Below are 13,311 nucleotides of genomic sequence, written 5' to 3'. Positions count from 1 at the left end.
ATCTGCTGATTCTTCATCGTTAAGGTTGAAGAGAGATGCATTATATCCATTTCTCTTTTTGTAACTAACTACAACAGAACATGGAGTCCATAAGTCAAACATCTATCTCGGAACCAAGAACGAACAAATATGATCATACCAAGTATAGAGGTGGTGTCTATTTGACTAACCATCAAAGGGCACAAAAAGGACATCAAGATCATTGAAGAACTGCGGAGGTCAATGATAGCATCATTTTCTAATTTACATCATAGGACAGAACAGAACTAAGCAACTTCATGACAACGAGAGTGACCCTCCACTCGTAACTGTACTACAGCACGAAGCTTCGATCTTCGAGCAGACAGCTTCAGAAGATCTTTAAATAGCACATATAACCTGATATCTACTACAAAAAGCATATTGCGAAGGATATCGAATCACAGAATCTCCTCTCAAATGGCATAAATTCTGTCAACCTCAGAATCGGATAACTCCGAGTTATGATGCCATGAGCTTGTGCCACTCTTCAAAGATTTTGCCCTCTTCCTGATAGAACGGGTACGCTTTGACCTTACGACATAGAAAGTCATGGTCCCGAGAACGCCGGTCATTATTACTCCGCCTATTACTGTAACCAGAAAAGCTGCCCATTGGTTATGCCTACCCAACACGATGTAAGAAGAGGCTATGAAAGAAACAGTAGTGCACACAGATGCCAACCACATCAGCTTGTTAATAACCTCGACAACCCGCCTCTCTGCCTTTGTTTCTCCCCTAACAAGTGTTATCTGAACCACCACCACTGCTAATGAAGTGAACAAGGCAACCGCATTGAAGATGAAAAATATTTTGAAACTCCCAGATCGCACAACTATTGCTATCCCAGTATCTTCAGTTCCACCAGGCACTGTAAAGATTGCAGCAAAAGCAACAGTCGCAAAGAGCACAGCAACCACGGTGACGGAGTTGGTAGCATTGTTAATGCCTTCTCTGTGGAGCTTCCTCAGCTCCTTTGCAATGCCATAGACATTTTTGTTTGTTTTCCTGGTCTGCTCCAACTGTGTATGAACATCCTTTTTAATCTCCGTTACAGTTTTCCTGAGCTCATCACGTGGCTGATTCAGTTCATTTGCCCTAACTGCATCATAACGAGACAACCATTCCTTGATTTCAGCAGATTCTTCTGAGAGGGGCAGGCTTTCAGCAATATCGAGAGCAGTTTTATGATCTCTAGTCAGTGCATTCACATTTATATCTCGGAGGTGTAGGAGAACCTTCACTATCTACAAGAAGTGGGAAGAATCTGGTGTTAGTAAGAATAGCAACAAAACGAAGATCACAACTACCAGTCAAAGATAGTAGCAATCCATCCAATAGTCCTAAATTTTATGGTGGATGGCCAATACCAAGCAGTTAATGGCAAAAATTCTTTTTGAGGTGCTAAAAATACTTCTCTGCTAATGATTATGAATGCCTTAGTATTTCAACTTCACATCACTTTTATTGCGATATATATAATATTTTGAGTATAAGCAACATTTATGTTAATTCAGAGTTTTTCACAGAGTCCTAATTCAATAAATATGAAATCCTCTGAGAAAACTCCAAGTGTTATCAGTCTGAAAATGACTTGCTTGAAAAATTATATCATCTAGCCTAAGCATTCAAGTTAGACAACTAGGAAAAAAACGAGAGAAATAAACAAAAAGATTCCATGAAGGATTCCATTTCTTCAAAATCCTGATAATTTGGCCCTGGAAAGAGATCAGCTATAAATCTCATTTTATCGTTTAATCCATGCCCAAACAATATGATACAGCCAAAACTTGGAAAAAAAAAGTAGATGAGCTTAATTGGAATGTCTTAGTATACAAGCAATATTCGCTTAAGGAATATAAACAATTTACAATAAGGGCTTTGAAAATTGTAACTACTCCAGAATTCAATCCTTGATCAGACCAATGTAACAGATGGTTAGCCCTACTCTATCAAGATAAACAAAGTTTGTTTAATGATCTTTTGCTGACTAACAGGTCAGAAGGCAAAATATAATAAAGCATCTATCAGAACCTTCACTTCCACTTGACTAGTAGTATATTTTTGGTGCACACAATTTGAGCAAAAGAACAAGGGAAGGCTGACAAAAACAATTAATATTTAAACTAAAGACATTGCAGCTAACAAGACCAACACCAATGAGAACCTCAGAACTAAAATCTGATTTTGCAATTAAAAAAGTGATCAACAGCAAGTACTGATAAGAAATACCTCTGCTCGTTTTTTCCTTGTTGCCACATGTAAAGCTGTGTTTCCAGCTCTGTCTGGTAGCATTACTATGGCTGGATCAGCATCCACAAGTGCATTAACAACTTCACAACTTGTTCCTTTGACTGCCATGTGAAGAGCAGTCTGTCCTTTTTTATCAGTCCTTCTGGCAAGCTGTGGATCCTTCTCAAGCAATGCTGTTACAATTTCAACATGTCCTTGCCGGGCAGCAAAATGTAGAGCATTCTTCCCATTGGTTTTTGATAACTCAAGTAAGCTCGCATCTCTCTCTAGCAACAAGTTTACAACTTCAGTGTGACCTCTAATTGCTGCAGATATAAGGGGAGTTGCATTCGATTGACCAAATGTCTTGATGAGCGTTGGATCATGATCTAGAAGGACCTGGATAATTGCTGTATATAATATATTAGTGATGGGTACACCATGTAAAAGAGTAAAAGATTTATGCGAAAATAAGCAAATTTGAATAGCATAACATCCTGACAGATTTGGTAGATGACTGTGAGAAGCAAGAATAATTTCATGCTATTGCAAAGAATAATATAGCAGACAAGATAGAGAATTTCAAAACTCATGCAAGTCAGAGTTTTTAATTGGTATGACATGCAGCACAAAAGACAGACTTGCTTGTGATTCTAATGGGATTACTGTACCATAGTCCTTGTCAAACATTTTATATAAAATGATCTTGATTCCTTTCAGCTTCATAAAATAACACTTGATCGAAGAAACTAGGCAGAACCCCAATTCCTTCAGAAACTCAGCAGAAGAGAACCCCAGTGCCAAGACCCAAGTCGTTATCAGAACGAGCAACTAGTACAACTTAAGCTAGATTCACTGAAGGCAACAAAAACAGATTCCCTGCTCCTATAAGTGTCTTACATTTCCAAATCATGCACACTTTCACTTGTAACTGATTTGACTCTTGTTAGAAGTGATGGATCTTATTTCAGCCAATATGTCGTCTAGCAAGTTGAAAAGAATGCATGGAAAACCTATTATGGAAAGTGTTACCCAATAAAAACCTATGTTTTCTCAACTATTTTGACACTTTTAAAAGAATCAGTGCAGCAATTCCCAGACTTGTACGCGCATAATACTATTGAGTAGACAATTCCTTCACCCAAAAGAAAAAAACTCCAGGATGGGACAATCAGTCATGAATTCTCAGATACATGGGAAAAGGTACAGCAATTTAACACAGTCAAACAAGAGGATCATATTCAACAACTTGTCATGTCCAAAGCCGGAGCTTTCAGTGATTCAAACATCTAACAATTAATTAGTTAAAAGTTAAAACTCCAGGAATTTATAACCACAGGTATCTTTTAGTTTTCAATTGTCAGAGATCGATCACGAACGCTATAAAAATTTCAGAAATATAGGTTCAAAGTTCAATTTTGACGATTTCTCATGAATATACATAACTAATAAAACAGTAATAGAAACAGCAAGCAAGCACGGGCATCGCTGCTCACCTTGGTGCCCCTCTCTCGCAGCCACATGTAAAGCATCAAAGCCCGATCTATTCTTCCTGCAGAGGCTGTCCTGGTCGGAGTATTTCAACAGCTCCACCACAATATCAAGAAAACCCTTGTCCGCGGCGATGAACAGCGGCGTCTCCTCCACCTCATTCACCTCGTTCACCACCGCCGCGCGGATCTCCGCCACCTCAGTGTCGAAGTCCGCGCCGCCCGCAGCCGTTTCCGTGACCTGGGCATCGATCTGGCCGAGAATCTGCCTCACCGCCGCAAGGTCCCCCCGCTGCGCCGCGAGGTGGAGCTCGGTGTCGTTATGCCTCCCCGTTACCTGCTTCACGTACTTCTTCTTCCGCGACGGGTCTATCCGCTTCCCGGAATTCGACAGCACCAGCGCCGGCGCCGTCTTCGGAGAAGTCGCCTGGTCCATCCGCTTCCCAGAGTTGGACAGCACCAGCGCCGCCGTCGGGGAGTTTGTGTCGAGACTTGTCGCTCCGGACTCAAAGTCCTGTTCTGCTAAGCCAAAGCTTGAGTAAATTAGACTTCGAAACGAAATTAAGGTAGGAGTGACAAAGGGGGGGCACCTTTTTCGAGTGGGAGCACCATCCTCCTCTTGTTTCGCCTCCACCGCCGCCGCTGCTACGAGAATCGCAAGAGTGGCCGGGGCCTAAAGGCCATGAGGACAAAGGATTGGCCATATGGAGCAAAGAGCCAGTCGAGGAAGGGGGGAGGAAATCGGCGAGGACGGACGAGTATCAAGGGATCCTCTCCATACCATCTTTCATTCGAAATGTACAATTCCCACATCAGAGCCGTCCGACGAGTGAGCCCCACAGCGTGCGAGCGTGATCGGATCTCGAAAATAATTGGACAGGATCCCCGACTCGGATGTTGTACGTAGTGGTCGAGGAAATGGGGAGGAAGCAGGGAGGAGGCAAGAAACCGGAGGATCCCCTCCAACACTTACTTCGATTCGAATGCACAGTTCCCACATCAGGACCGTCCGATGATGTAGTATCCACTGCATCTGGGGGCGGGCCGGGGAGAGGATCCCCGCTCCAAATCATGCAGTCTTCGTTGTAACATGATTGACAGAGAGAGAGGATCGGATACAACGAGAAGAAGATGTCACACTCCTCCGGATTGCAGCGGAAAGGTGGCGTATGGAGATCGAAGTTGGACCTTTAAACTCCACTAGGAGCACAAAATGAGAAGCCGGCACGACGGCATCACAGGGAAAGAGAGCACTTCTCCGAGGGATCACTGGGACTCGACGTCAGCAGTGTACAGAAACACCCTTACTCGGTCACTGAAACATGCAGGTGAGAGATCTTGCAGGTATGCATGAATGATTGCATACATAAACCAGTAACAATTGAACAGTCCCTCTACTAGCCTTTAGAACAAAAGGAGAGCAAGAAATTTACAATCTTCAACATGTAATGGCATATAAATCCATGGCAAAGTCCACAGGAAATATGAGCTCTGATTTATCTGACACCATCACGTTGCTTATGTTCTTATTGATCCATGCACACACAAAAGAAAGAAAAACTAGGTTAATGCCAAATTTTAACATGGAGTATTCCGGCAATGCATCATAAAACCAACATACTAAAACCTTGCAAGTTCTTAGCAAGGGCCGAACAATAATATTTTGTGCAATGGCAGACAGCCATTCAACGACGTGATTCCTTAACCATGAGTATACTACTATACTAATTATCGGATTAACTATTACATTGCAATTGACATATCTACAGCTAGTAAGAGATCTGGAACAACCTATCCGATGATAAACTCAGCGACAGTTTCCTCCCACAGGTCATTATTTAGCATCTTCTCTATCTCTTTCACAATCACGTCCATATCATCTTCAACATCTAACCACCTTGGATCCAAAATCTTGTCCTCAAGATTGCAACCTAGCTCCTTCCTTTGCTTAACAACCATTTCCCACAGCCTTTCAACAAGGCCCTCGGGTTCCCATGTGTGCATAGACTTCTTTGATCTCACCCATGGGTGCAGATCAATGTGTGGGGCAATGATGCCCACTAAACTGCAATTAACAAGATCGAACAATAGCTTCCTTTCTGATCCTGACCATGATGATACCATGCTGTACTTCGTTTCAAGTTTGTCAAAGACATGTGGATCCACTGGATAATCAAGCGAGTAGAAGACATCAGATACTCTCTCTTGGTTAGCACCATGAATAACTGAGTCGCTGAGGATGTCAAGCAAGTAAGAGAAATCTCTATCATCTTCATCCATGAAGGTTTGATGTATTTCCCTTGTTCGTAGATATGTTTGACAATCTCCTGCAGTAATTTCATCACTCGATAAAATGATGCCTGATTCCTCTTCATACCTTTCTGCTGACTCTACCTTTAGAAGACTGAGTTGCATTCTGAGCTCTGCAAAACGTTAAATCTTATGGGAATTACAAAAATATAAGCTAGATACATTAGGAAGGTCAGAGCAATAGCTTGGTTCCTTCACTTGCCTTGAAGATCAGCACTTATTCTCTCGAAGCATCCTGAACATGAACTTTGTTCTTGGGATGGAGGCTCTAAGACAGATACTGGACTTGGCTGTTCAGACTCCTTGGAGCTTAGAGTAAGGCCTGCTTCAAATGTCTCTGATTGAGATTGCAGGGGGTCTACTTGAGGATGGCGAGTTGAATCTTCCTGGAGGCATGTAAAAGGTTTTTAAGGTATTTAAAGAAAAAAAGCAGATACATAGAAATAAATGTTGAATAAAGACTGTGGAAGGAACAACGTTTGGACATATATGCAATGGTTTTGCCAATGAAAATAGAGAAAATGCTGAAAACAAAATTAATAGCCAACAATCACTTCTTCCCTAACATAGTGCTATTGGAAGCTAGCAAAAGGGAAAAGATGAAAAGATTCTAATAACAATGAAATAGAATCACAGTAAAAGCTCATTTTATCTCAGAACAAATATAATTTGTCTCAGAACCAATAGCATTCTTTTTCACCAAGAAACAACAAAAAAACTGTGCGCACAGAAGAGTCTATTGATAGAAAAGCACCTCGTTCATGATGTCATTATGACTGTGGCTAGATAATTCTTTATTCTCTGGTGTCAATCGCATGACAGATCGCTTTGATTGCTCGTTTGGAGTCAAAGGACTTGGCTCATCTACACAAATGGGAACTAAGGGAGTGTCTATTAAGTGCTTTCTGTCTGTGGCATGTTCATCATGGTGTTCAGGATGTAAAAGTTTTTCTTCTGGAAGATCCCTCACATAAATGCTCTTCCGCAATTCTTCTGAAGGAACACGAATCTCCAGCTCTGGCAGCTTATTTTCCTCTCCAACAGGATGTGGCTGGCGAGGTTTGTTGGCATGGAGCACAGATCCTCTGACGAATGACTTCTGATTCTTACTGAAGCTAGCATCTGAAAATTCATCAGGGTCCATTTTTATTACATCCTTGAGTATATAACAGGTACCATTGCCATCTTGTTTTCTGTGGCCTACTTTTGGACTTCTGTGAGCTGTAGAAGCAGCAGGAAGAGATTTTGACTTCCGCAATTTTTTAGAGTTCCCATTTCTCAATCCATCCTTGTCGCTAATAGTTGAACGACAGTCCAAGCCTCCAAGTATCTCATCTCCAGCAAACTTATCATCCAAAACATTCTTGGTACCTAATGATACTCCAATTGTATCTGGTGTCTCTCTACAAGAAAAGTCAATCATTTCAGCAAGTGTGCTCATGTCTCTGGCTGCCAGCCCAACAACCTCAAACTGTTGGGTTATCTTCAATCTCTCAGACATGTGTTTTCTGGCCTCTCTGCTAAAAGATGACTCAGTCGAATATGAACATGAAGGGCAGAATTCGTTAATCCACGCATCAAAATGGTCGGGAAACTGGCAAAATGATTCAGAATTGTTAAGCTTAGCAAGATCTGATGATATGCAGGAGCTTTTGTTCTGAACACACGTTTTCAGTTCTGAGGTGATTGGGCTCTTAGAATGGCTACCTATAGTATGCCTAATCTGTCTTGCAGTCCCCTTAGCAGTTTCTCTGGAACCCTTTGCCTTGTGCCTCAAGTGACCTACATTTTCAGAGAATTTTGGCTTGTCTCTTCCTTCCGTGTATGACTCCTGAATTGTAGAGAGTGCAGATTCTCTGTGCTTTCTGGAGCCAATACGTAAGTTCTCAGGTGAAGAAGAAAGAGGCCCACCCACCTTGTGGCTCCTCTCAAGACTTGGTTTTAGAACAACAATGCGAGTAGGATGCATGTGAGCTTCAGCTTTGCCCGTGTATAGTGGTGTTGAAAGCCTACGAGGAACAGAACCGTATTCACTTAGAGAGCGACTGATGGGTCTTGTTGTAGGTTTCCTGAAAGAGCTTCCAACTTCTTTACGCATATGAGAGTACCTTCCATCCTTACTTTTTGATTCTGACGTTCCAGTGTTCCCATAATTATCACCTTTAGAAGACTTTAATACTGTAATCTGGGTTGGATGAGGAGAAAATGATCCATGGTTCACCTCTTGGAGATGTCTCATAAACAAAGAGTCAGGATCTTGCAGAAATTTCAGGAAAAGGTCCTTGTTGGAATGTAGAATTTCCAGTGCATCATCGAACTCCTTAGAGTTTTGAAGTGCTTCATCAGTTGACAGACGCTTCACATCCATGAACTTTTGTCTTATGAAATCCATGTCAGTTTTGCTTCCTTTAAAGGTTAGCTTTGCCTTCCTAGTTGATTGGTTCTCACATTTTTTAAATTTTGCTGTGTCCATGACTTCAAAAATATCCTTAAATTCTTGATCCTCGTTGGTGTTTTTGAGGCAAAAGTTCTCTTTCGATGGTACAAATTTTCCCTGAATTCCTGTAGATGAGACTGCCTGAGAACAAGCATCGGCATCCTTCTGTCGTTTACAGGCTATTTGAGGTGGAGGAAGTGTCTCAAGACCCATCAGTCTTGCAATTACACTTGGAGAGGGATGCCTAGTTTCTATTTCTTTTGACACTTCTTCATCTACTAGTGATTGTATCCGCTTCCCACTGGTTTTCTTACATGAACTTCGTCCAAACTCAAGGGAAAACTAGCACAATGGAATCATTAGATATGTCAGTATAGTTCACGATTTGTAACCAAAGGAATTCATAAAAAGTTAGGAATATAACAAAAATCTGGCAGAATTAGGAAAAAATAAACCAAGAAAATTGGACAAGTACTAAATGCCCATGAAAGAAAACACAAGCAGCAGTGATAACTCAGATATTGTTTTGCTGATAATTAATAACGTATTCAGCTAGGAAATCAAGATATAATAATGTATTAACATCTCAGATATCTTGTTGGATACTAGAAATGTTGCTATAACCAGAACTTGTAGAGAAAAAATGCACTTACAGAATTTTCTTCAACTGATGAGTCACTTTTATAAGCAGAATCATGTGTGATTGTTGCAGCATTTCTTCGTCTTCTATGATGAACATATCCTGCTAACAGATGATCCATTCTATAAGAGAGGGATCTAAAAGGTGCGTACACCCACAACCAACAAAAACTAATCCAATTTAAGCAAGATGACTTGTAGAGCTTTAGTCGAATAAATTATACAAATGTAAGAAACAGAAATCAACAGTCACTGACTGATTCGATGTAAAATAAGCTTTACTAATGATGAAGTGTGTAACCAAAAAGAACAAAATATCTATACATCCAATCTCTTTAAGAGCGACAAACTGAGGGACATGAATCAAAACAACAATAATAGTATTAGCTTCAAAAAGGGCATCTTCCACTCTACTGAGCTAAGGAAAACAGAAGCAGTAGAAATAGTAGTGAAAATATAGCACCAAGACGCATAGCGGCTTCATATTAGAAACGATCAGTTTCATCACACGATAGGGCTTAAAAGAACACACATGTAAAGAAGAATCATCGGAAACAAAAGCCAATTGACAGGCAGACCATCTTGCCAGTGGTCGTTTTTTAATTAGACAAAATAATCTACAAATTAACTTGTCCTGTGTCAATGGAAGAGATAAAAGTAATCTCGAAGCCCCTCCCATTAGAGTAGAACCAATTGTAAAATACCTGGTAAAGTGTCACAGCTTATCGAAACAATGAGAGAGAGAGAGAGAGAGAGCAGTACTTTACGATTAGGAAAGAGGATTTCTTTTTGCAAGACAATCGCATCAAAACCCTATAATTGACAGCATCCCATTAACAGAACCCGAAACGTAAAAAGAGGGCTAAGACACCGACCTTGCCCGTAGGGCGCTGCGAAGGCAGCTCGATCGGATCCAGATTCCGGCCTCCGAGGCTTCCCCGCGTGGCGGGACCTGCCGGTGCTCGCGTACATTTCTCGTATTCAAGAATCCCCCGAGAGATTTCGGGAGGAGGGGTCGGGGAGGCGGCTCAAGAGCAGGATCGAATCGGCTTCACGGAACTGAAGAGAAGCACCAAGTCCGTAACGGGCAGACGGAACCCCAGAAAAGGAGCTCCGGCAAGGCACCGGGAAATCGTAGCAACCCAAGATAGAAGACAAGGACGAGTTCTCATGGTCTCGTCTGTTCTCTCTCTTTTGAAGCGGGTTCCGACGGGATATAGCGTTTGAATGTTCAAAAATAGAGGAAGCTTCTGTTGTGACGCACACACGTCTGAGCGCCAAGTGCGGATCCTGGTTGTCCCCCTACATTGGATCTCGGTAATTCGTGCGCGCTTGCACAAACATCTGTGTGCGCGAACTACCATTGTTCCCTCCTTTGCTTAGTGAATAGATCCGCTGTGGAGCCCGAACGGCGAACACTCACGGCATACGCGCTTTAGTACGGCCTAATAGGACAATCTTATATTCTTCCTAAACCGTTATAATTTATTCATGTCTAAAATATTTTTTATATTTTTAAAAATATAACATATAAATCTCTCCATCAAATTAGAGTTAATAGACATTAAAATCTACTTACGGAACTGATTAATAATAAATTATTATTATAATTTTATATATAATTTATGGTTTAGATCCAATTTAACCAATTTGGTTATCGATTTCTTAAGCGCTTATGGTTTACTTGTATTTAAACTAGCCTTTATATTTTTTAAAAATATAATATATAAATCCCTCTCGCCAAGTCTAAGTTAATATATAAGTCCCTATATTTTTACGTGGCATAGTGACTCATAATAAACTATTAATATAATGATTACGTATAATTTAAGTTTAAAAAAAAATTAAGACCTCTATCAATGGCAGAAGGAGACGTCATCTTGGAAACGACTACCAGTAGTAGCACCGAGCTATTGCTGCCTAATAGAGCATCATACGCACACAGTCTCTCTTATGATGACGATGAGCTCAGGAGCTTTCAATCTTATCTTAGCCATGATGTGTGTTAACCACTTCGACACTAGGCACATAGTGATCTCCTATTTCCTCTTCCTCCTCTTGGGCATCTTCGTCCCTACCACCTCTCCTATGTCACTCACCCATTGTGCCTATGACATGGTGATCTAGCTCCCCTTATCTTCGCCTCAGGCCTCTCTTACCTCTCCCTCTCCACCTTCGTTTGTTGCTATGGCCTTTACCACTTCCTCTTTCTCGACAAGTTTGTCGGGGAGAGCGAGCAAGTGCGGAAGGACTACAGGGGCTAGCTCAACTACTCCTTCTACCTACTCTTCATTTTCGTGATGTCATGCTTTGCGAGGGAGGTGGCTTACAAAATATGATGGTACTCGTCAAAATGAACATATGATGTTCATGATGACAGGCAATGTTGTAGTGGGCAACATGAAGGCATACACCTTGGAGCTGGCAAGTGACATCCGAAAGCTCCAAAACTCGTCATCAACGCAGGGAGAGGCTGCATGCGTATGATGCTGTGTTAGGTAGTAGCGACTCAGTGCTGTTGCTATTGGTCGCTTACACGATGATGCCTTCTACCGTTATTGATGGAGGTCTCAAATTTTTTTAACTTAAATTACACATATTATTATATTAATGATTTATTGTGAGTTAGCATGTTAGACTCTAACGTTTGTTAACTCAAACTTGACGGGATTGGCTTATATGCTATATTTTAAAAAATATAATAAAAGTTTAAGAGGTTTATGACTAAAACCATAAAGGTTAAAACTATAAAGGTTAAAATGAATTTTAATTCTAATTACATATATCATTATATTAATGATTTATTATGAATAAACCATAAAGGTTTATGACTCCAACGTTTACTAACTCAAACTTGATAAAAGATACTTATATACTATATTTTTAAAAATATAAAAATTATGACCAAAATGACAAAAGCTAGGACTTTACGATGATAATTACAAGAGATGATAAATCTCTTATTCAATTATAAATCTATTATACAAGAGATGATAATTACAAGAGATGATAATTACTCCACTTTATGATGTACTATCTAGTGCTCGTATAGTTCGACTTTCTACATATATAACAGGATCTACACATATAACACGAAAAAGAGACCATGAATCTCTCTCAAACAATAAATATATTCTACACATGATACATATTAAAATAATAATTACTCGAGTTCGTAATATCTTAGCTGGTGCACTTGCAGTTCGATTTTTGATCCATAAGTATCCTACGTCAACCTGACGAAAAACCACAAAAGAGTGGTTAGTAATCTCTCGCATTCAAGATGATAATTACTTAAGCTGATGATATCTTGACTAGTACTCCACTTTTCAGATAATACGAAAAAAAAATCGATAATCTCTCTCCAACTATAAATCTGTTCTACACTATAAAAATAGTGTCTCCCAACATAAAAAAAGGACCAAAAACACATGTAAAGGTGCACTATTTCTTTCCTTTGTTATTTGATCTTTTGCTTCGAGAATTCATGAAGCTTTAGTTTGTGTATTCCCAAATTGGAGCATCAAATTGTGCATTCCCAAATATTTGATCTCTAACATTGCACCATAAATGTGCCCTATATCTAACCCTTTAGAGTCCTCGACCTTTTTTTTTTTTTTTTTTTTTTTTTCTGAATCTAGAATATTGATATTTGATTAAAGATTTGGTTAGATCCAAATTTAACTAATCAAATGTGATAAAAAAGATATCAGTGATATTTGAATTAGTTTGATTTAATTTAGGACAGTGTGCACCATAAGTCAGATCTGTAGTTACCATCCCTACAACAAACGACTCTCTTAATTAAGAATATACACTAGTAAATCAAAATATGAACAAATCACAAAAAAACGATGGCAGTATCGAAATTGCGATACGTCTCGGGGTTTCTTTCGGAGAAGCATCTTATTTGTTTGGAATAGTTCATGCTTACCTAGGTAATATCGGATCGGATCCAATTATCGGTTCCGTATGATCCGCCCCGATTGAGTGCTGTGCCCAATCCGTTTAAATCCCCCAATGGCATCCACTCAGACAAACACGTTCAATCTTAGCCGTTCGTTAGCCATTCATATTCGTCAATCTAACGCTCGTTAAAACTGCCATGTCAAGGATCCGGAGTGAAGTCCCTCGTCCAACCAAAACAAGACCCTTTTCCTATTTATAAACACTCTTCGAAGGATA

General features: G+C 40.2%; 2 protein-coding genes across 3 annotated transcripts; both read right to left on the bottom strand.

The window, feature by feature from the left end:
* Positions 1-202: 202 nt before the first annotated feature.
* Positions 203-4,485, bottom strand: LOC135673259 (ankyrin repeat-containing protein ITN1-like). 2 transcript variants are annotated; one of them, XM_065182103.1, is made up of 4 exons: positions 4,331-4,485; positions 3,747-4,259; positions 2,251-2,660; positions 203-1,265 (listed from the first exon to the last, which is right to left on the bottom strand). In XM_065182103.1, the coding sequence occupies exons 1-4, from the start codon at positions 4,350-4,352 to the stop codon at positions 435-437; spliced, it is 1,776 nt and encodes a 591-aa protein (XP_065038175.1). In that variant the 5' UTR covers positions 4,353-4,485; the 3' UTR covers positions 203-434. The 2 variants fall into 2 exon arrangements, with proteins under 2 accessions (XP_065038175.1, XP_065038174.1); XM_065182102.1 differs by having other exon boundaries at positions 3,747-4,254; positions 4,331-4,464.
* Positions 4,486-5,383: 898 nt separating this feature from the next.
* Positions 5,384-10,291, bottom strand: LOC135673258 (uncharacterized). The gene is made up of 5 exons (XM_065182101.1): positions 10,002-10,291; positions 9,141-9,229; positions 6,805-8,829; positions 6,253-6,436; positions 5,384-6,163 (listed from the first exon to the last, which is right to left on the bottom strand). The coding sequence occupies exons 1-5, from the start codon at positions 10,096-10,098 to the stop codon at positions 5,532-5,534; spliced, it is 3,027 nt and encodes a 1,008-aa protein (XP_065038173.1). The 5' UTR covers positions 10,099-10,291; the 3' UTR covers positions 5,384-5,531.
* Positions 10,292-13,311: the final 3,020 nt, after the last annotated feature.

The sequence above is a fragment of the Musa acuminata genome, chromosome BXJ1-5 (assembly GCF_036884655.1).
Source record: "Musa acuminata AAA Group cultivar baxijiao chromosome BXJ1-5, Cavendish_Baxijiao_AAA, whole genome shotgun sequence".
Lineage (NCBI taxonomy): Eukaryota > Viridiplantae > Streptophyta > Magnoliopsida > Zingiberales > Musaceae > Musa > Musa acuminata.
The sequence above is the reverse complement of the archived record's forward strand: the minus strand, read 5'-3'. Positions and strand labels throughout refer to the sequence as shown.

What these genes read in the sequence shown, in the direction of transcription:
- LOC135673259 (XM_065182102.1), bottom strand. Translation starts at nt 4,444, where the DNA reads ATGGCCAATCCTTTGTCCTCATGGCCTTTAGGCCCCGGCCACTCTTGC. An exon ending in GGTGCTCCCACTCGAAAAAG is followed by an intron (nt 4,255 to 4,330) that starts GTGCCCCCCCTT and finishes TTAGCAGAACAG; the next exon opens with GACTTTGAGTCCGGAGCGAC. An exon ending in TGCGAGAGAGGGGCACCAAG is followed by an intron (nt 2,661 to 3,746) that starts GTGAGCAGCGAT and finishes TATTATATACAG; the next exon opens with CAATTATCCAGGTCCTTCTA.
- LOC135673258 (XM_065182101.1), bottom strand. Translation starts at nt 10,098, where the DNA reads ATGTACGCGAGCACCGGCAGGTCCCGCCACGCGGGGAAGCCTCGGAGG. An exon ending in CATCAGTTGAAGAAAATTCT is followed by an intron (nt 8,830 to 9,140) that starts GTAAGTGCATTT and finishes CCATTGTGCTAG; the next exon opens with TTTTCCCTTGAGTTTGGACG. An exon ending in ATAATGACATCATGAACGAG is followed by an intron (nt 6,437 to 6,804) that starts GTGCTTTTCTAT and finishes ACATGCCTCCAG; the next exon opens with GAAGATTCAACTCGCCATCC.